Source organism: Polypterus senegalus, chromosome 18 (assembly GCF_016835505.1).
Source record: "Polypterus senegalus isolate Bchr_013 chromosome 18, ASM1683550v1, whole genome shotgun sequence".
NCBI lineage: Eukaryota > Metazoa > Chordata > Cladistia > Polypteriformes > Polypteridae > Polypterus > Polypterus senegalus.
The window spans coordinates 92,961,791-92,983,488 of NC_053171.1; the positions used below are offsets into that span (position 1 = coordinate 92,961,791).

At 36.0% G+C, this 21,698-nt stretch overlaps 1 protein-coding gene across 3 annotated transcripts in view; it reads left to right on the forward strand.

Annotated features, from left to right (window-relative positions):
* setd3 (SET domain containing 3, actin histidine methyltransferase) overlaps positions 1 to 21,698 on the forward strand; it is an 86,874-nt gene that overhangs the window by 20,835 nt on the left and 44,341 nt on the right. For all 3 annotated transcript variants that reach the window (XM_039741911.1, XM_039741912.1, XM_039741913.1), the window contains exons 4-6: positions 1,770 to 1,918; positions 9,071 to 9,143; positions 19,258 to 19,514. In XM_039741911.1, coding sequence (XP_039597845.1) covers positions 1,770 to 1,918; positions 9,071 to 9,143; positions 19,258 to 19,514 — 479 coding nt within the window. The remainder of the gene's footprint in view (positions 1 to 1,769; positions 1,919 to 9,070; positions 9,144 to 19,257; positions 19,515 to 21,698) is intronic.

The window sequence follows — 21,698 nt, forward strand, 5'->3', positions numbered from 1 at the left end:
AGCCTTGATAAAAGCATGGTTTTGTGCACACTGAAAAGCAAGCAAAATTAGATGCATTACAGAAAGCGGACTTTGTGGCTCTTACTGGGGATCATTGGACTTCCGTGACCGTTAGTAATTCTAAATACATCTAATTACAAAATGTTCAATGATCACACTGTTTTAGCCTAATGTACAAAATAATTTTGGCTAATGTTACTCAGAGTTTAAAGAGTAAGCTGGTCAAATTACCTTTTATGTTTCTGACTTATTTTTTAAGAAGAAAAACTGCACTTTATGGTGAAATTTTGGTTATTATTATTTAAAGACAATACTATTCTCAAAATGTACTTAAAGTACTTAAACTACCACTTTATTTTTAAGTCTGCCCAATTTTAACCAGGGATGATATTTTTGTTTCTGTTTTGAATTCAAATGCAGTTTAAAAGCTTTTTCAGAAATTAAAACAGCTTCAGTTTACAATATTCATGTCCATGTCTATTATTTGATTCTGTAAGCCCACTAAAACCGTTTTAAATAAAAAAAAAACATTTGCGATTTGGGGCAAATTACGTGTGCGATTACATACGATAAATCAAGATTAATTCTTACACAGCCTCTAAATAATTGGATTAATTTTTTAATCGAGTCCCACCTAATATATATATGTAGATATATATATGTAGATTTGTATATATATGTGTATATACAGTATATATGTAGATATGTATATGTTGTATATACAGTATGTATATATGTGTGTGTGTATATATACAGTATGTGTATATATATGTATATGTATATATATGTATGTGTGTATATGTGTATATATATATATATATATATATATATGTTTATATGTATATATATGTTTATATATGTGTCTGTGTGTGTGTGTGTATATATATATATATATATATATGCCAGCAACACTCATGACAATTACAAAACAATTACATTGTCAATCATGTTACGTTATTATTAAAATGTTTCCTTTTCTTTATACTTCTCGCTGCCAATCGCAGCTATTTTGCTATATATATATATAGATATAGATAGATAGATAGATATGACAACAACACTCATATCAATGACAAAACAATTACATTAACAATCATCTTACGTTATTTTTAAAATGTTTGCTTTTCTTTTTCATAACTTCTTTAACACACTACTTCTCCGCTGCGAAGCGCGGGTATTCTGCTAGTATATATATAAATAAAACGTCTGTCCAGCCCCAAAGTGAGAGGTGGGTTTGGGGTAAGGGCTCCACCTCCAAGGATACACAAGCGACATATAAACAAATACCTTTATTTTCACTCGTCCAAGTCATTTTTCTGTCTCGGGAGTTCAGTATCTGTAAGCTGCCAGTCTTGCTAATTTTACAACCCGGAGCACAATTTTTGTTTTTAATGATGTCTTATTAAAATATATTCTGAAGTTGCAAAAGATAGAGATGTCAGTCTGAAATTCTGACTATCATCATTTTTAGTCTACAGGGGTTGTGGTTTCTGACCTCTCTAATTTTTTCCTTAAGTATTGCCTGTTACTCTAAAACCAAATTTACTGAAGAAATTGTAGGGATGTGTAGAAAAGTGGAAACGGCTATAATTTTAAAAATTATTTCCCATTCTACCTAGTTATTCTTGTCTTAGTATTATGCTGTAAATAATTGTGTACAATTTTAAATGCATCAGTGTTATATTTATAGTAATTGTACACAGGTTTCAATCACGATACATTTGTACATGTTATACATATTTTTTTTTCTCACCTTCACGTTTTTGCAGGGTTTTCTGTTACATTCAAAGGTTCAAGGGAGGATTTCTTTCCTGAATTGCTAGCTTGGGCTTTGGAAAATAGCGCTTCAACTGAAGGATTTGAAATTTCTTATTTTCCTGAAGAAGGGTTTGGCTTGAAAGCAACCAAGCAAATCAAGGTTAGCCTGCTTAACATTTTACATGTATATTGTGGAGACTGATTACACTCAAATATAGAGCTTATTAATAATTTTATTTACAAATTAATTTGTGCACATTTTGCATTATTTTAAACTGTAATACTTTCCCTGGTATATTTTCATTCATGCTAATTTTAGTGATGCTCAAACAAATAAAATACCAATCCAAACTTTTAGCTTAAAGGCAAAAGTAAATATTATTCCCCAATAATATCCAAAAATAAGGCCAGAAAAACAAATGTGTATATTCATGATGTACTTATCTGTTTAACGTTTATAGTACAAAGATGTACACAAAACCTCTAAATAATCAACTTCAAATCTTGAAACTTGGTGGTAAATTCTGTATTTGATGCAGTAGACCTTAGCTGTTTAACAGACGATGAATGGGATGCAACATATCAGATAACATTTTTAAGGCTTTAGTTTTTAGTTTGGAAGATTGCAGTCAATTATAAGATAAATAATATATATATTTTTTTGGAACAGAGACATGGCTATGCCACATTAAGATAGAGGAGATCAAAATTTAAAATTTGTTCAGTAGTAGGCACGTACAAAAGAGTTACTGCTTCCTGTGATACTCCAACTTTCTTTAAATGCTGCTTATTAGAAATGAAATTCAGTAGTCAATCATGAAAGGACTGATATCCACTTCTATCATATATCTCTTTTTAAAGAACACACATGATCCAGTTTTAGGATTGTTAGGAGCTCATCCTGCCAGACTGGGAAACAATGCAAGGGTTATTCCTAGAAAAAAAATCGCAGAGAAAGCCCAAATAGAAACAGTGGCAACGTGTAAACTGAAAACAGGCAATTCCTGGGCAGATATTTAAACCCAAGACTGTGGAGCTGTAAGGCAGAAGTAAAAAGTAATGGAATATTTGTGTTAAAGGCAAAACTGACTCTAGATGTTCTAATATATAATTACAGCCCTGGGAGATTACATGCTCTTCTTATCTGTTAACTGTCTAAGAAAACTGGTGCAAGTTCAGGTGCTCTTTACATAAAAAGTTTGTTATGAATGGTTTTATTACCTTTTATTGTGAGTTTTATCAAGGTAAATGGTCTGGAGTCATTGAAACAGTAATGAGTGTATGTCTTTGGAAGGTAAAGATAGATAGATACTTTATTAATCCCAAGGGGAAATTCACAAAAAAAAAGAAACATTTCCCAGGATCACAGAAGGCACCGAAGGTTTATAGCGCCACTTTCTCGCAAGCTGCTTGGCTTTTATCTTGGCGCTGGCTCGGCTGACCCGATATCGTCTTCTTACCTCGTCAGGTAAATAGGGAACCACACCTGCACGGGCGTTTCTTTTCAGCGCTTGAAGTTGACAACATGAATAGGCGAGTCTCGGCGTGTAAAAATCCATGTCAAGTAGTAAAAAGTGTCCAGGGAGTGATTCCACATAAAAGAAAGTGGTAGAAGTGATCAGTGAAATAGAGAATAATAGAGAAAAAAGGTAAATGGATAAAGTCATACATGGAGCTGCTGGAATGGCTGCCACTCGTGGCAGCGCCGGTTGACATATCAAGTGGCCATCATAAAGCAGTGTGGAACTTTTTACTAGTGTAATAGACAGCTAAAAAGTATGTGAAAACGTCTTTCTTTCAGTTTTTTTTTTCTTTCCATTTTGATTCTCATCTTATTTTTATGCACAATGATTTGTGAGGCCACTATATTTGCTGAGTCACTTGCTCTGTTTTGGTAAAACTTTTCACATGATAGCATGGAATCTTTCTTCACATTAGAGTAGGATAGGCAGAATGTGTATTCTCAACCTCTGTAGCTTTTTGTGCTCAATTTTGAATATTAGAGACAATGATCCTTTATGATGGAATATTATAGATGAAATCATTGAGGGTGACATCTGTACCAGATATAAGATAAAATTTCTTGTGGTGAATGTGTAAGTATTTCATTTAGACCTTGTCTTTTATTGCAAAATGTTTTTTGATTTTAGCCATGCCGTATCAGATTTGTTTTTATTAATAACTTCACTGAAATTTATTTCATTTTATTTAGCTCTTTATACGGTAATAAGATTACATTAAACAGCTGTGGTGTTCAGTTTAAGGATCTTAAGAGCAGAAGGACCAGCTGTAGCTGAAAATGAGAGCTTGTTTGGTGTTGTATTTTATTTAATTATGACAAAAAACCCTAATGTCTAACTGTTTAGGCTATTAAAAATCTGAAAGGAAGACGCAGTAAAAAAAAAATGCACAGCCAAAAGCCAGGGCAGCTTTAAAAGCCCCAAGCAGTCCATCTACCACACAGATTTCACATTGCATTACAGGAATGACTTAATCACACTGTTGTACCAGTTTATGTAAATATACTGTAGTTACTTTAATTTTCATTTATTCATGTAGACATATTACACATTTACCTGCAGTTTGTCTAAATTAACTTTGTATTTAGTAGACCGTATCATTTGTGCTTTGTAATTTTTTTAAACATTAACTGATTTCATAGGTACAGTATTTGGTGAATTGGAACTTAGTGTGACAAAGCCTTGTGCTTTGTTCTTTGTAGTTCTCCATCAGTCATTAGTCTCTAAAATAGTTACCTTTTATAGTACCCATAAACGAATGGTGTGAATTACGACCAAAAATAATTAATATATCAAAAGCAGTATAATGCAGTTGTTTTTTGTGGTTCATAAGTAACCAGTGGTATGAACAGTCCAGCTGATAGACAGAATTTCACTGTACAGGTAATCCATGTCAATAACAGGCTAAGCGGTCATGTTTGAATTTAGCACAGCAGTATATATGGTGGCTTTAGTTCCAATGATCCATGCTCACATTTGTCTTCTGTTTAAGAGAGGACAGCTGTGGAGAAAGAGACAAGGAGCAATTCCTCACCAGTAACATAGATTTAGGATAATGCTTCTTTCAAAAAGAGATGACGTGAAATTCCTTAACAACTCAGTTATATACAGTAAAACCTAAATATTATTTTAAAGATATCGAGCGTCTCCGATATCACATATGTTACAGCCATTATGACAGACAGGCCACCAGCAATAAATACGTACAGTGGAACCTTCGTTCACGACCATAATTCGTTCCAGAACTTTGGTCGTAAACCGAGTTGGTCGTGAACCGAAGCAGTTTCCCCCGTAGGATTGTATGTAAATACAATTAATCCGTTCCAGATAGTATGAACTGTATGTAAATCTGTAAAGATTAAGCACAAATATAGTTAATTACACCATAAAATGCACAGTGTAATGGTAAACTAATGTAAAAACATTGAATAACACTGACACAACACCCAGGCTCCCTGCTCAGCTACACGAGCAGTCTCGCTCGCGCTCTCTCTGTAGCGCGCACACACACACACCATACACCCCCTCCCCTCCCCTCTGTTAGCAGCACGTGGAGCACTTTTTTTAAAATGAGTTTTAAGAACAGCGGAAAAAAAGGAACATTAGAACAATTCCGAAGTGTATTTAAAAACCAACCACAAGCAACCAAAAAAGTAACAAGATCACGCTATTTTAGCCTTACATTCCGATCGCTGTAAACACTTTTTTTAAAATGAGTTTTAAGCACAGCAGAAAAAAAGGAACATTTGAAAAAAGAGAAAAGTAACATTTCAACAATTCACGCTACGAACTGAAAAATTAACTTTTGAAAATCCGTAATACAAAAACCACCAAGAAAACTAACCTTGCATGAGTCGAGTTCTGGCATGAAGTATTTTCCTTCAGGGGTTTTCTCTCTTGTGATTTCTTGGGTTTCTGGTGTATTTAGCTTTTTAGCTGGTGGGAGCAAAAGCCTCATGCAGCCATTCCAAAAAGAAAGTTCTTGTGACCCAACCCTTCGTGTTTGCCCTCCACATTACTGGCATTCTGGCTTTGTTTACATTGTGCTGCTTGAAAGCACGAGGGTTCTCAAATTGGTAAATGAGTAAACTGGTAAACAGTTTTTCCACCTCTTCCAGCACTTAAAGCCTCTGCCTGGTTAACGCTGTAACTCCTTTTGCAATATCACCTGCTTTAATAGATTCTTTCTGCTTTAGAATAGTCGAAATCGTAGATTTTGACTTCTTGTACTCGGCGGCAAGATCAGTAACACGAACGCCACACTCAAACTTTTCAATAATTTTTTTCTTTACTTCGATTTCAGTTTTCTTCAAAACTTTCTTCTCATCACTCTTCACTTGCTTAGAAGCCATAGTTAACTGCAAAAGCACACAAAATACAGTAGAGCACAAAGAGAGCTCAAATGCAACACATGCGGAAATCATAGGCGCGCACAAATCGAAAAGGAAACTGACTTTGTTCGTATACCGAGTGTGTGGTCGTGAACCAAGGCAAAAGTTTGGCAAACTTTTTGGGCATGAACCGAGTTGTACGTGAACGGAGACTTTCGTGAACCGAGGTTCCACTATACAATGCAAGAAAAATTGTATACAGTAAGATGTGTGTACATTGACACTAAACTATGTACATGTAATAAGTACTGTACGTAGAAAATTAATTATGGTTACTCCCCAACAATGACACGACGACTTGTCCGATAACGATGAGTTTAATTTTACTGCACAACAAAGGAGAGCGTTACAGCTCTTCTAAAGGACCGCTGTTATTCTTCTTCCGGTAGTCTTCAATCCAAATCCCTAAAGCAGATTCCATCCGGACTACCGCCTTATTACATCCACTTACAACTTGTTTTGCACCCTGGTTAAAGGACACTGCGGCCGTAGATCTTGTATTCTTTTCCTCCTTTTTTAAATAAAAAGAATTGTGGACTCATTGATGCCGTAATGGTGTACTGCAGCGGTGTAGCTGTTCCCTTCCTTCAACATATCCAAAACCTTTACCTTTTCGGCAATCATTAGCATCTTCCGTTGGTGCTTGGGCACGGCCCCTGAAGCAGTAGCAGGAGCAGATCGTTTTGGAGCCAAAACGAAGGGCTTGATTATGCACAAAGCTAAACACAAAAGAGCACAAAAGTTAACTCTTTACACAGCGAAACACGTTAATGCTGAATGAGCGAGACGAGACTTCCTGGTTAACGCTGCGGAATCGAATTCGGCGCTCTGTCGCTGAGCCAATCGGCACACAGGAACTTAACTGCATGCTCTGATTGGGTAGCTTCTTAGCCATCCGCCAATAGCATCCCTTGTATGAAATCAACTGGGCAAACCAACTGAGGAAGCATGTACCAGAAGTAAAAAGAACCATTGTCCGCAGAAACCTGCGAAGCAGTGAAAAATCTGCGTTATATATTTAGATATGCTTGCATATAAAATCTGCGATAGAGTGAAGCCGCGAAAGTTGAAGCGTGATAACGAGGGATTGCTGTACACCAAATATTTTTACAACGAAATTTTCATTACAACAAAGTATTTTTATGGTCCCGACAGTTTCCCCATATGACATGAGTCTATAGAAATTTCATTACTACGAAGTACATTCAGCAGATACTTTCATTACAACAAAGTGACCTTGAAATCCTTAAATGAATCATTCACAAAGCAGTTAGTTCTGTGGTCGCAGCTCAGTTGTGCACAACAATCCCCAAATAGAAACATTGTAATTTTTTTTTTCCTTCTTCAGACTTTCTTCATACTGTTTTCAGCGGTTTTCAGTGATACCTTTTGCTTATTGCTCGTCAACATTTGAAAAACATCCATTGGAATTTAACTCATTGTCACCCTCCTAAAGAAACGGCAGACACAAAACGCTAACAGTTCATATTAGAAAAAAAACTTTACATTTTTGAAGCTCTCGATTGCAGCAAAAAGAAAAAAGACGTTGCCAGTGAATTCGGAATTTTGCCATCAATATTGTCAACGTTCTTGAAAGACAGAGCAAAAAAAAAAATCTCAGGCTGCAAATGTATGCAAACTGCTGCATTTGAAGACGCTGAAAAAGCCATTATATGGTTCAGTGATGCTCGTTCAAGGAACATTTCTTGAACGAGTGCCGCATTAATAGGAAATGTGAGGTTTCTAAACTCTCTTGGGAACTCCCACTTCTGGACAACAAGGCGAAGAGCGTCCCAAAGTGCGATCACCGCATCTGTGTTTATCTGTTGGCAGGGCAACAGCAGGCTCACTGAAGCAAACAGAAAAGATCTCAATGGGTGATGCAAGGAACATTGTAAATGCAGGTAACAGGATTACTTGGACACTAATCTGGCCACGACCCTGCCTGACTGCTGTGTCTCAATATAGGAGAGTGGCAGATCCCGCTACAATAAATAACCGTTCCATTCCTGTTTCAAGCTGAATAAAGCTGGTTTTGCTAAAGTACTGAGACTAAGCCTTGTGTCTTGGGGTGCAAGACAGAGATGTATAGCGTGCCCACAATCTTTTAGGATTCGCTTCTGTGGCGCTGCAGCGTTGTCATCCTGCGGTTGCCCTGCCCCAGCAACAGACAAACAATTTTCCACAGACGTGGAAATCACACTTCGGGATGCACTTCAGCATGACATTCCCGTTGGTTTTTGGGGGGAGCCCAGGGGATCCCAAAAGAGTTCAGAAACCTCACAATATGAAGAAGGAGAAAAGGATGATTCAGCTTCGGATTGATAACTGTGCTGCCCACAACAGGCTTCCGCATTTAGATAATGTTTGCGTTGAATTCCTCCCACCCAATTGCACGGCAGTGCTTTAGCCATTGGGTTTGGGCATCATTAGCACCCTGAAAGTGTATTATTGCAAGGAAATGCTGAGAAAAATTCTCATCATCATAACTTGTAGACAGAAGGAGATTAAAATTAACACGAAAGAAGCTATTGAAATGATTGCAAATGTCTGGACGCAAGTTAAAGAAAGCACTATAGCTACAAATACAGAATCTCACTACAACTAAATATTATTTTTTAGGCCCCTGGCAGTTCATTGTAACAGAATTTTACCTGTATATGGTGAGTTTTTAAATACTGAGTTATTGAACTTTTGTAGTGGGTATCAGAATTATTTTATTTTGCTTCATGTACTGTAGTGCATTCAAACCATGACTCCCAGGTGAGAATATGTGTTTATCTTTAAAACTTCCCTTTTTTAATATAACGAAGGATACACAATTGTCCACAATTTCTTTTTCTTGTTATAGATGTTTCTAAATATCTTTAAGATGTAGTGATTATACTTTTAATGTTTTAGGCAGAAGAACTCTTTCTTTGGGTTCCCAGGAAAATGTTGATGACAGTTGAATCAGCAAAAAATTCTGTACTAGGTGAGGAAGCTGCATTTTTCTTTGATTTTAAATTTTACCTATTTGCATTTGAAAAAGTCACTGAACATTTGACTTTAGAACATGGTGGAATACTAAACAGGACACAGTTATATTTTGTTTTTCACAGACTTGCATGAACTGTTTAATTGTGTATGTATATGTGTAATCATCCAATCACTATCCTTCTCTGAAGAAACTACTAAAACTTTAAATATAAAATATATCCAGTACATGTCATGAGAGAGATGTGCTTTTTGCTTCAAAGCATTGAAACACTAAATTTATTTTGATAACAAATGGAGTAGCTCATTTAATCTCCAAATTAGATAAACCATACACCAACTTCATTTAAAACTTGATTTGGTGTGTACTTGTTTCGACTGTTAGCATGGTGAGTGTAGTTTCCTACCATATCCCCCAGTTCTACATGCATGGTTCTGTATGCAGGCGAGGTTCCCCGCATGACCCTGAACTGGTTAGAAAATGGGTAGAAGCTTGGATGGACATCTGTAGATGTGTGCATTGTCATGTCAGACTAAATGCAAAACCTCCATTCCTTTATCAGGACTGGGAATGACATTGTATTAAAATGTAGTAAATTACACTACTATTTCATCCGCTGTTAGAAATTTGTGACACTACAAGTTAAACTATTATTTTATTATTATTGTTAAGTTAAACAATTATGTTAAATTACACTACATGTTATTGGTCACATCAGTTCACTCTCAAAGCATACATAAATCCACTTCTGAACTAACTCCTTAATAGGATAAAAATAGCAATAAATAAAGCCTCTGTGTTTTGTTTTTAATAACTCCATTCCTGCAGTTGTACATTGAAATTCCCCTAGCTCGTATTCAGAACATTTCCAATTTTGTTTTATGCTGTTTTTATTTTCAGCATGTGTTATTACAGTGCCATATCATCACCACTGTGAGCTATTTTCATATGTAGTTTTTACTTCCGTTTTTCTTCCGTATGATTTTGTCTTTCATGTTAATTTGTCTACATGAATCTTCTGACTTATTTAATGACAAGAGAGCAGTCATAGTAAGACATTATAAAGGTTAATTGACGTAGATATGAAGAAGCCCTCAATAATATTCTGATGAATAATTTGTTAGCTAAAAGTACTCATTGATAATATGTCACAGAGAAGATGTGCAACATTAGTCATAATGACCTTCAGTTTTGTCTTCATTCTCTTCTCTGCTGTTACTAAACAGGTTAAGAGTGTATCCCATAACTGAGTTTGCCTTTTAAATTAGCTTGTTAATTAAGTGGGCCTCTCTAGAAGTGATTATTGGCTCAGCACACTACAGCATACAAAATCATATAGGCTATCAGAGTTAGATTATGTAAAGGAATTCACTACACACATAAATACAGTCTCCTAAATTAAAAGCAGTCTACTGTACACTTTCTTATGTGTCATCTTTGTTATGAGAACCAGTCCAACTTGTCTTTGATGTGGACCCCCAAGTATGTATAGCAGTGTACCACTTTTACATCTACTCCCTGAGTAAGGGCTTTGCATAAAGGCTTTTTGATGCAGCAAATGTCAATAGCCAGTTCCTTTAGTTTGCTGATATTGAGTTTCAGATAATTCTCTTAGCACCCAGGAACAAAGATCTCCACATGTCTCCTATACTGTGACTCATCTCCTTATCAATACACCACATTAGTGTACTATCATCTGAGAATTTCTGCAAATTACATGATCTTATTATTATATTTATAGTCCTAGGAGGGTGAACAGAACATGTGATAAGGCTGTTCCTTGTGGTGCTTGATCCACACAAATTGTGGTCTGCCCAACAGAGTCCATTTATACAGGAAACCATGGACTCATCCACCTGCATATCCCTGGGTGCACTTCTGAACAGCACAGCTGGATGTCATTGAAGGCAACTGCGAAATAAAAAACATTGTCCTCACAGTGCTTCCAGCTTTCTCCAGATGGTATTATGTCTTGTAGAGCAAATGGATGGTTTGGATAGCATCTTTCACTTCAGTCTTTGTCCAATGGGAAAACTTCAGTGAATCCAAGTGGTCTTTCACAAGAAGACTCAGTCAAGTACTAGCATCTCGAAGGTATTCATGATCCTTATTTGTCTGTAGTCGTTAAGTGAAGAAGTGTCTACCTTCATTGGAACTGAAACAATATAGGATATTTTCCACAGCAGCGGTACTTTCTAAAGCTTTAGAGCCTGAACGTGTAGCCGAGGATAACATAATGTTGGTCAGCACAGACCTTAAATACTCAAGCTTACTCTCCCAAAAGATACTAAAGTACCAAAAATTATCTTGCAGTATTGTAGGCTTTTAGGTTTATTGGGTCATTGTTATCACATCTGCAGAGTATAGGGAAATTATTTATTGCATGCCCTAATCAACATGCAACTCGTCATCACTCTCCAGCTCCATGATTGGTGAACAGAGCTACCTTACCTCAATATTAAGGCAGTAAGCAGGTGAACATTTTTTATTAATTTGACACAGGCCAAATGTTTAGTCAAAATATATGTCCAACATATTACGCATGGACCATATGAATGTAACAGTGAGACATTACTGGTAATAGTGACAGCAGCAAAATCATAAGAAGACGAGCAGATTATGCAACATGCTATTATGGTGCACCAATCGTTGTTTTCTGCCTGGGATGGCTTGTAACATGACATTGATGATTAATTACAAAATATTTTAATCTCTTCAATAAAATTTAATATGGGGATTATTTTCAGTACAGTTTTGTGGTGATCTTCAGTCTAGAAGACCTTTTATTCTTCTTATTCTTCTTTACAGAACCTACTTCATTCTCATCTGAAACACCACAGTTATGTCCTACCTTAAAGTATTAAATTAAATCTCAAGGAAATTATTCTGAAATTTGTACCTTTTTAAGTATCAGTCAGGTAGTTATCTAAATTTAATAAAAACCTTAAAAAATTATTATTGAACGCTCAGATGCCCAGACAAATAATATTCCTAGTTTTTTTAATGGTACAGTCATTTTTGTGTTTGTTGGAAAAGTCAGTTTAGTTTAGTTTATAATAGTAAGCACAATATTGTAGCAAGCAAGATGGCACTAGGTTTCTACACTAATCAGTGATCACGGGGAAATACTATATTTCTAGATTTTCATTATTTAAATGAGTTTAAGATCACAGTTTTTGAGAGTCTTTTGAAAGCTGACCTGCTGTCTCCACCACCATACAGCTACATACTAATGTTAGGTACAGCATTTGGAAAGACAGGAGATTGGCCGCCTCCACTCTGGCTGCTTTTTTGGCACACCTCAGAAAATTGCCAGCTGTCGCTTAAAACAATAATTCAAATAGATGTAGCAATTGAAAGAAAAGGTTTTTATAGTTTAGCATTATTTTAGTATTGCTTCTTAGTCCTTGACCAACTTGTTTCAGCTGCAGCATTAAAATTAAGTCCCGTACTCTGGAGAACTGTTGTTTTTTTGTGGGAATGCAGGTAGCTGACAAAGCTTGTTATTAGTTAAGCATTATAAAAAACTTGTTGTAGCTGTTCCATAGCCATTTAATTAACATAAATAATTATTTAAGTAAAGCTAGAAAAGGAAAATTGCACAGTTTTGCAAATTCGTTGCAACAGTGCTTACATCTGAATGACAAAAGGCTTTTTGATCTTGTTGACAGAGGCAATCTGTACATCCTTAGCATACAGAAGCAAAATTTAAAAACTCAGATTCTTAGTTGTGCCACGCTCCCTCAGATACATCGAAGTGTTGGGGAAAATATGTATGGAAGTGAAGCAACATTTGTTTTTATTTCAAACAAAAATGATCATTGTTAATCTGAAGTACTTGCAGTTTATAGATCTTGTGTATTTTTTCAGTTGTTACTTGAAATGTGTCTAAACTAATATAGCACTGTGTGAGCTGCTGGTTTTGTAACGTTTCTTGTAAGAAAATGCAGCTGTTGCTTGTTGCCCTTTGTTACCAGTCCTTGGTTCCCATGCAACAACAGGCATGCAGTGTTCTCTCACCATCACAATTCTTGAAAGCTAAGGTCAAAAACTTTGCAAAGTCCAATATTCTTATAAAGGAAATGACTGCTAAATACGCCAGTCTTACCAATGTGCATTAATAAAATGTTCCCACATTTAGGAAATAATGTATATGCTAAATGCACCTCACTTATGTGCAGGTGCTTTATTCTTAAAAGGATGCCTCCTATTACTATAGCTCAGGGTTAGGCAGTGTTTGTCCTGGAGGGCCACAGTGACTAAGTTTTTGTTCAAGGCCAGTTTCTTAATGAGGAATCATTTATTCCTGGTGAAGCTCTTATTACTTAAGTGACATTTTGATGCTTCATTTTAGTGGTCTTGCTCATTAAGGTTCTCCACCCTTAATTGCTTATTTCAGTCTTAAACAGTTGCATTCAGTATTTTTATGGCTCCTTATTAGCAATGAGATGCAAATTACAATGGAGCCAGCAGTTCTCCCTCTGAGTTGTTCCCATTTACACCTGTATGGATTCATCATACACTATTTGGGTTATAAATAAAAAAGCTAATGAGGAAAACATGATGGACTGAAAATCACTCAGGATTCAGATCATTTGGATGGTATTCTTGGAAAGGAAAAAAAATCTATAATACAAGAACCTGACATTACAGAGTTAAAACCACTATTAAGCCATCAAATAAAAATAAGTCTGAGACTGGCAAGGATTGATTTCTAATTAAGCAATTAGGTTGGAATGAAAACCTGCAGCCACTGCGGCCCTCTAGGACCGACGTTGTCCACCCGTGCTATAGCTTGTACTTTTGGACAGCTGACAATTTCTTTGGCCACAACAACATGGGACTATAAGAAATTTACTGTAGTATCTTTCAGTGCCATCAAGTATGATTTGTTTTTTGCATTTATGCTGTATTTTCAATATTCTAGTTTAAAAAAGTCAACTTATTTCCATGTGGTTTTGGAAGTTTCTGGAATTGTTTCTTTACACAGATAGCTCCACAGTTTTTGGGACGCAGAGATTGCACCGCGTAATAGAGCTGCTTTATTTTTTTTTTGTTAGGTTGAATAATGCTACAAAGTTTTGAGCCAGTGATGTACAATTTTATAATAAGTGCTGCTCCCACTATACAGAGTTTCCCACTGCATCCTTCATTATAGAGGTATCACAAAAACATTAATTCCCTGCACACTAGATGTAAGGCTGGAGTATTTGCAGCTCACAATTTACAGCACACACACTGGGCTGTTTTACCACGATATACTGATATGCTGGTGGGTGCAACTTACAAAGCCATTTGTGTTATTTACTAAAACACTTTGTACTCTAAGATTTTGTGACCTGCAACCCCAAAAATTCTTACTGCATTATTTTAATCAGACATTATGATCTTTGCTCTTTGAACATAGCTTATCAATTGTATTTTGTAATGATTTGCCTTCAAACAGCAATAGTAAAATTCCTACTAAATAATAAACTTTTTAAAATTAAACAGTATTTTTATTTCAAAAAGTTCAATTCCCTACATAAACTACTGCAGTACATTAACAAAAGTAAATAAAATTCATTGCTTTACACCACTGGTAATAGAAGAATTACAAGTTTTATCTTCTTACTTAGAAATGTTATTTTGTTATTAGAGAATAAAGAGCATTACTTTAAAGGTTATGCTAAAACCAAAGCTCCTAACTACAGTGCATCCGGAAAGTATTCAGAGCGCATCACTTTTTCCGCTTTTTGTTATGTTACAGCCTTATTCCAAAATGGATTAAATTAATTTTTCCTCAGAATTCTGCACACAACACAATAACTTTTTGCAAATTTATTAAAAATAAAAAAAACTGAGAAAGCACATGTACATAAGTATTCACAGCCTTTGCCATGAAGCTCCAAATTGAGCTCAGGTGCATCCTGTTTCCCCTGATCATCCTTGAGATGTTTCTGCAGCTTCATTGGAGTCCACCTGTGGTAAATTCAGTTGATTGGACATGATTTGGAAAGGCACACACCTGTCTATAGAAGGTCCCACAGTTGACAGTTCATGTCAGAGCACAAACCAAGCATGAAGTCAAAGGAATTGTCTGTAGACCTCCGAGACAGGATTGTCTCGAGGCACAAATCTGAGGAAGGTTACAGAAAAATTTCTGCTGCTTTGAAGGTCCCAGTGAGCACAGTTGCCTCCATCATCCGTAAGTGGAAGAAGTTTGAAACCACCAGGACTCTTCCTAGAGCTGACCGGCCATCTAAATTGAGCGATCGAGGGAGAAGGGCCTTAGTCAGGGAGGTGACCAAGAACCTGATGGTCACTCTGTCAGAGGTCCTCTGTGGAGAGAGGAGAACCTTCCAGAAGGACAACCATCTCTGCAGCAATCCACCAATCAGGCCTGTATGGTAGAGTGGCCAGACGGAAGCTCACTCCTTAGTAAAAGGCACATGGCAATCCGCCTGGAGTTTGCCAAAAGGCACCTGAAGGACTCTCAGACCATGAGAAACACAATTCTCTGTTCTGATGAGACAAAGATTTAACTCTTTGGTGTGAATGCCAGGCGTCACGTTTGGAGGAAACCAGGCACCGCTCCTCACTAGGCCAATACCATCCCTACAGTGAAGCATGGTGGTGTTAGCATCATGCTGTGGTGATGGAACTGGAAGACTAGTCAGGATAAAGGGAAAGATGACTGCAGCAATGTACAGAGACATCCTGGGTGAAAACCTGCTCCAGAGCGCTCTTGACCTCAGACTGGGGCGACGGTTCATATTTCAGCAGGACAACGACCCTAAGCACATAGCCAAGATATGAAAGGAGTGGCTTCAGGACACCTCTGTGAATGTCCTTGAGTGGCCCAGCCAGAGCCCAGACTTGAATCCGATTGAACATTTCTGGAGAGATCTTAAAATGGCTGTGCACCGACGCTTCCCATCCAACTTGATGGAGCTTGAGAGATGCTGCAAAGAGGAATGGGCGAAACTGGCCAAGGATAGGTGTGCCAAGCTTGTGGCATCATATTCAAAAAGACTACAGGCTGTAATTGCTGCCAAAGGTGCATCGACAAAGTATTGAGAAAAGGCTGTAAATACTTATGTACATGTGATTTCTCAGTTTTTTATTTTTAATAAATTTGTAAAAACCTCAAGTAAACTTTTTCACATTTTGATTATGGGGTGTTGTGTGTAGAATTCTGAGGGAAAAAATCAATTTAATCCATTTTGGAATAAGGCTGTAACATAACAAAATGTGGAAAAAGTGATGCACTGTGAATACTTTCGGATGCACTGTATGTGCAGGGCTACTTTTTGTGCAACCCCACCCCACCACCCCAGAAATGGGTGCATATGTGTGTGTATGATCATATGACCATATTTCCCCTTGGGGAAATTCTGAAACGGAGAATATTACCCTTGTTTAAAATTTGGAGGAGTTTGGATTTGTACAATAGACATTCATCTCCAGACAGAGGAGCAGCTTCAGCGACAGACTGCTGTAACTGTCCTGTTCCACTGACAGACTGAGGAGACCTCACACTTTGTGACTCTTCAATTCCACCCGGGGGTATAAACGTTAACATTATACCAAGTTATTGTCTGTTTTACCTTCATTGTTATCACTCTTTAATTTAATACTGTTTTTTTTATCAGTTTGCTGCTGCTGAAGTATGTGAATATCCCCTTGGGATTAATAAAGTATCTATCTATCTAGACAGACGCACATACAGCTATATTAGAAGATAAAGCCTTATTTGCTGGAGTTTGAGAGATATTTTTAATGTTATCACTAATTAATTATTTGTTTATTCATGAAAATCATTTTGGCCATATCACTCACTCGTATTTTAAGTCAGAGGTACACTGCCTTCATGGATCTCCTTGTAACATATCAGACCATAGGCTAGCTACTATTATAGTTTATACTCACTTCACTGTTCTTAATTTGTTGAGTCAAACTTTCTTTGTGACTTATCACTGAATTTTGCACATGTTGATGTAGTAGACAGATGTACATTATGGACAACATTCTTACAGGTGACATGATGTGAGGTACTGTTACATATGCTTGTTGGAGTGTATAACTATATATCAAGGAGAATCTTTTCACATTAGATAACTTTTTCAATATACTCAATTTTCCTTTCTGTAACAGAGCATATGTGAAATATTTTGAAATTCTAATAACTAATTTACCTCGTCATCCATCATTACCTGTCCCAAAAGTGACACTTTTTTTGCTTTAATGTAGTCATGGGTGGTACCAAAGTCTTAAGGAGTTTATCTCTAAATGATCTCTGGCACAGGAATCTAAATCAGTATTACAGGTCAGGAATGGAATTTAGCCAACAATAAAATGCACTCTTCTTCATGCAAAGCATGTCATAATTCAGTAAAAATTGTATATAGCTCATATGTCTTGGGTAAAACTTTCTAAAATGTATCCAGGACAAGATAGATAGATACTTTATTAATCCCAAGGGGAAATTCACATAATCCAGCAGCAACATACCGATACAAAATACAATATTAAATTAAACAGTAACAAAAATGCAAGTAAAAACAGACAATAACTTTGAATAATGTTAACGTCCACCCCCCTGGGTAGAATTGAAGAGTTGCATAGTGTGAGGGAGGAACGATCTCCTCAGTCTGTCAGTGGAGCAGGACAGATACAAATTGTCAAAGAAGTCAACGAGTGCCTGTCTCACTAGGCCATATATTTTGTGCATGTGTTACTTTCAGACCAGTTTGGTTTAAACTTTTTGCATGCCTCTCAGATATCCTTTTAAAATGTGATGTAAAATTTCTCCCATTCTGTTAACAACAATATATGAAGTAACACCAGATGGGACATCATTATTCAGTGAAAATCTATTATAGTATCCTATATACTATATTATTTGCATGAATATTTACATTAAACTGGAAAATTTTAAATTTTTGAAAAGACAGTTTGAACAATTATTTAGAGAATAATTTCATTATCTGAAATAAGCATTTCAGATCACTTACAAACTATTTTTGCTGTTTCAAAATATGAGCAACATCATTAAACAGGCCTGTCAAATGGTATAGCTCCTTAAAGTGGATAGGAGAAGGTTTTCAGTTTCTTTGAATTTATTTTTTGAGTACAAGTTATGTATTAATATATTGTTTTTGTGACTATTTTTGTAATCGAAATGTGTTTAATTGTTTGTAATTTCTTCTTGTAACAATATAAAGTTAAAAAAAAAAAGCTCCAGTTGCTTCACTTCCAGCAGAAACCTATAATGATAAACAAAACAGGTGAAAAACGAATAATGTCAGTCATTCAACAAAGGAATTCAACAAAGAAAGTAGCACTTCTGATTAGGAGCTCAGTCTTCCATTGTCATGGGCTCTGAATGAATGCACACTTTAGGAGGCTTCTTGATCTTTATAGTGCCGGAAGGGGCACAGCTTTATTAGGAGAATCGGAAAACAAGGTCACTGTGGGTGAAAATCCGCTTTCAGGTGGGGGTGGTTATTGGCTACTTTTTCAGAGCTGTGAAGATTTCTTGTAAGTGCTCATGTTTGACGTAATGAATGCCTATGAGAAATGATTGTAGTAACAATGGTTTGATGTGTAATAGGACGCATATTGGTTCTGTATCATAATGTGTAAGCATTTTATAATTTTCCAAGTGTATTTTACTTCCTACTAAAAGTCCCTAGTATCGCTTCTTTCTGAACCAATGAATGCCTTTGCTTTGCCTCATGTCTTTGTTCATGTGTCACCTGTTCTGTATTCTCCTTTTAATATAATACTTCTTATATAAATTGAACCACTGCTTCTATAAGCTGCTGTTTTTGTCACAGTGAGTGTTTTAATATACAGTATCAGAAATAAGAGTAAAATGTAAAACTGAAAAAGGAGTTACTTGAAAACATAACCGGTAATACAGAAAAAGTTTTGGAGGTCTGCTCAAATTTGTAATGCTGTATGGATTTTAATGTTGTGTTATGTTGTGTGTCATTGCTTGTAAAATCCACTTTTTTTTTTTTTTATCTTTCCGTCACTTAGCCACCATCAAAAAATGGAATGAATAGTACAGTATATGTTTTGAGTAGTACCTATTCTTTCAAACATTTCCTTACTGTTTTTTCAGGTCCATTATATAGCCAAGATCGAATCCTTCAGGCCATGGGGAATATTACCCTTGCTTTTCATTTGTTGTGCGAGCGTGCAGATCCAAACTCCTTCTGGCTCCCATACATTAAAACCCTACCCAATGAGTATGACACCCCTCTATATTTTGAAGAGGAAGAAGTACAGTACCTTCAGTCAACTCAAGCCATTCAAGATGTCTTTAGCCAGTACAAGAATACAGCTCGACAATATGCATACTTTTACAAAGTTATCCAGGTAAGTTTATAACTGAGAGATTATTCAACATTGCTTTTAATGGCATTTGTCAGAGTAAACAAAATCTGTAGTGTATTTATTTGTCCCCTCAATTGAGTGATTTAGCTGAAATATAATTTTAAGTGTTACATTTTACATTTTAATGTAATAGTATCAATAGCTGTTGAGCTCTACTCAAATAACCTGGATATTAAGTTCAATTAATTTATTTACAAAACCAAAGCACACTTAAACATCATCTAAAATATATTTAGATTTTTATACAATTTGATTGGTGTGCCATTTAAATTTCCTTTACTCACTTATTGATATATATTCCTTTATGCATTTGAATGTGAAACATATTTGGGCCATGGATGTAATAGCTGCTTTTTTATGTTACTTTATTTATTTGTTTGCCTTTAAATGAAATTATTGTAGTTTATTGAAAAACAGATATCTATAAAACTCTGCATTCCCATTAATACTAGACTACACCTCATGTAAACCTGTTTGTAGGCTACATTTTGTTTTTTTGGGATTAGTTTATTCATGCTGCTTGCCAAACCAAAAAGATTTTGGCATCCATTCTTGGGCAAATGGTGTGCTTATATGTGGAGCTTTCCAGCATTCACTTCTCAGCTAAAGACCCTCATCAATTGTACTTGTGCTGCATTCTAAAGCCATCATTATTATATGCAGTATGTAATATTTAAATTGCCTGCTTTTGTTTAATCCTTGCCAAATTTGTTTACTGGCCTATCAATTTTCCTCTCCTCCTAATTTCTAAATCTGCTGCTTACTAAAGGAAATTAACTGTTGTTCACAGTAAAGTGCTTTGGGTAGAAGTTATGGTTATCAGTGTTTTGTTAAAAGGAATTTAAAGTCTTTACTGTCATTGTAAATAATACACTTGATTTTTTTAGATATTAACATGAATTACGCTGTTTAACCTTTATTTTTTTTGCAAGAGTTAGAGAAGTATGGAATGTGAGTGATGACTCAGTTGACAATATGACAGACAGCACTGTTGACCATTGTTTATATATCCTGCACTTTTATGTTTAAGGTAGTGCAATTTTAGGTATGAAAAGACAAGACATGTGAACTTCTGCCGTATCACAGCTCTGTCTATGATGCTCCCTATAGACCTATTTTTAAGACATTTTGCCCCAAATGTTAGAATTGGTTTCAGGTCAGGTCAGATTATAGCATCCATCACACAACAAAATAGCTCAGGATTCCATTTGGCAAAGACAGACACGCAGTCCAGACCCACCCTCCAGAAATGACCATCTGCCGCAGACAGATTAAGTGTTACATGGGCGTCCCCTTGGCCTCATCCAGCCACTCGGATCCTCAACAGTGTGAATCCAGCGAGCCAGTTCACCCAGAGCAGTGTTTCCCAAACTCGGTCCTGGGGAATCCCTGTGGCTGCAGGTTTTTGTTCCAACCACATTCCTAATCAGTGACGACACCTGATAACAACACTGAGCTCATTTAATTAGCTGGTATTTTTTTTTCTTTTATTCGAAATTCAGAAAAGCATAGCAGCATGATTTTTACATTTATAAGACATTTATAAATACTTCTGCTTTTGCTGTAGATTTAAATGTTTAACTCTCTTTTGTTGATTTCATTATACTTTGCCCTTTCTCTGTGCAGTTTTTCCCCCGTTGTATCTTATTAATGACCATTTAAAACGATCAGAACAGACACCCAGGCAAAGGCTGCAACTACTTTAGAGTCAGACCCAGTAATTAGTAAATAATGGGTTCATTAAACAATTAGAACACCTTAAAGTAGGATGAAAATCAAAATGAAAATACTGTTAAAAAGAAAAAAATGCATTATTCCTATATAACTGCTTGGTACATTTTAATTTTTTTTTTTTTTTTTAGCAAACTTGGTTTTCTAATTACTATATTACTGTATTCCCTAAACACAGAACTTGGGAAATATCAGAAGCTGGTTGGAACCCTGATTTTCTTATTCTTTTGCATGTTTGTCACACAAAATGTTTCTGATCATCAAACACATTTAACCATTAGTCAAATATAACACAAGTAAACACAAAATGCAGTTTTTAAATGATGGTTTTTATTATTTAGGGAGAAAAAAAAATCCAAACCTACATGGCCCCGTGTGAAAAGTAATTGCCCCTGAACCTAATAACTGGTTGGGCCACCCTTAGCAGCAATAACT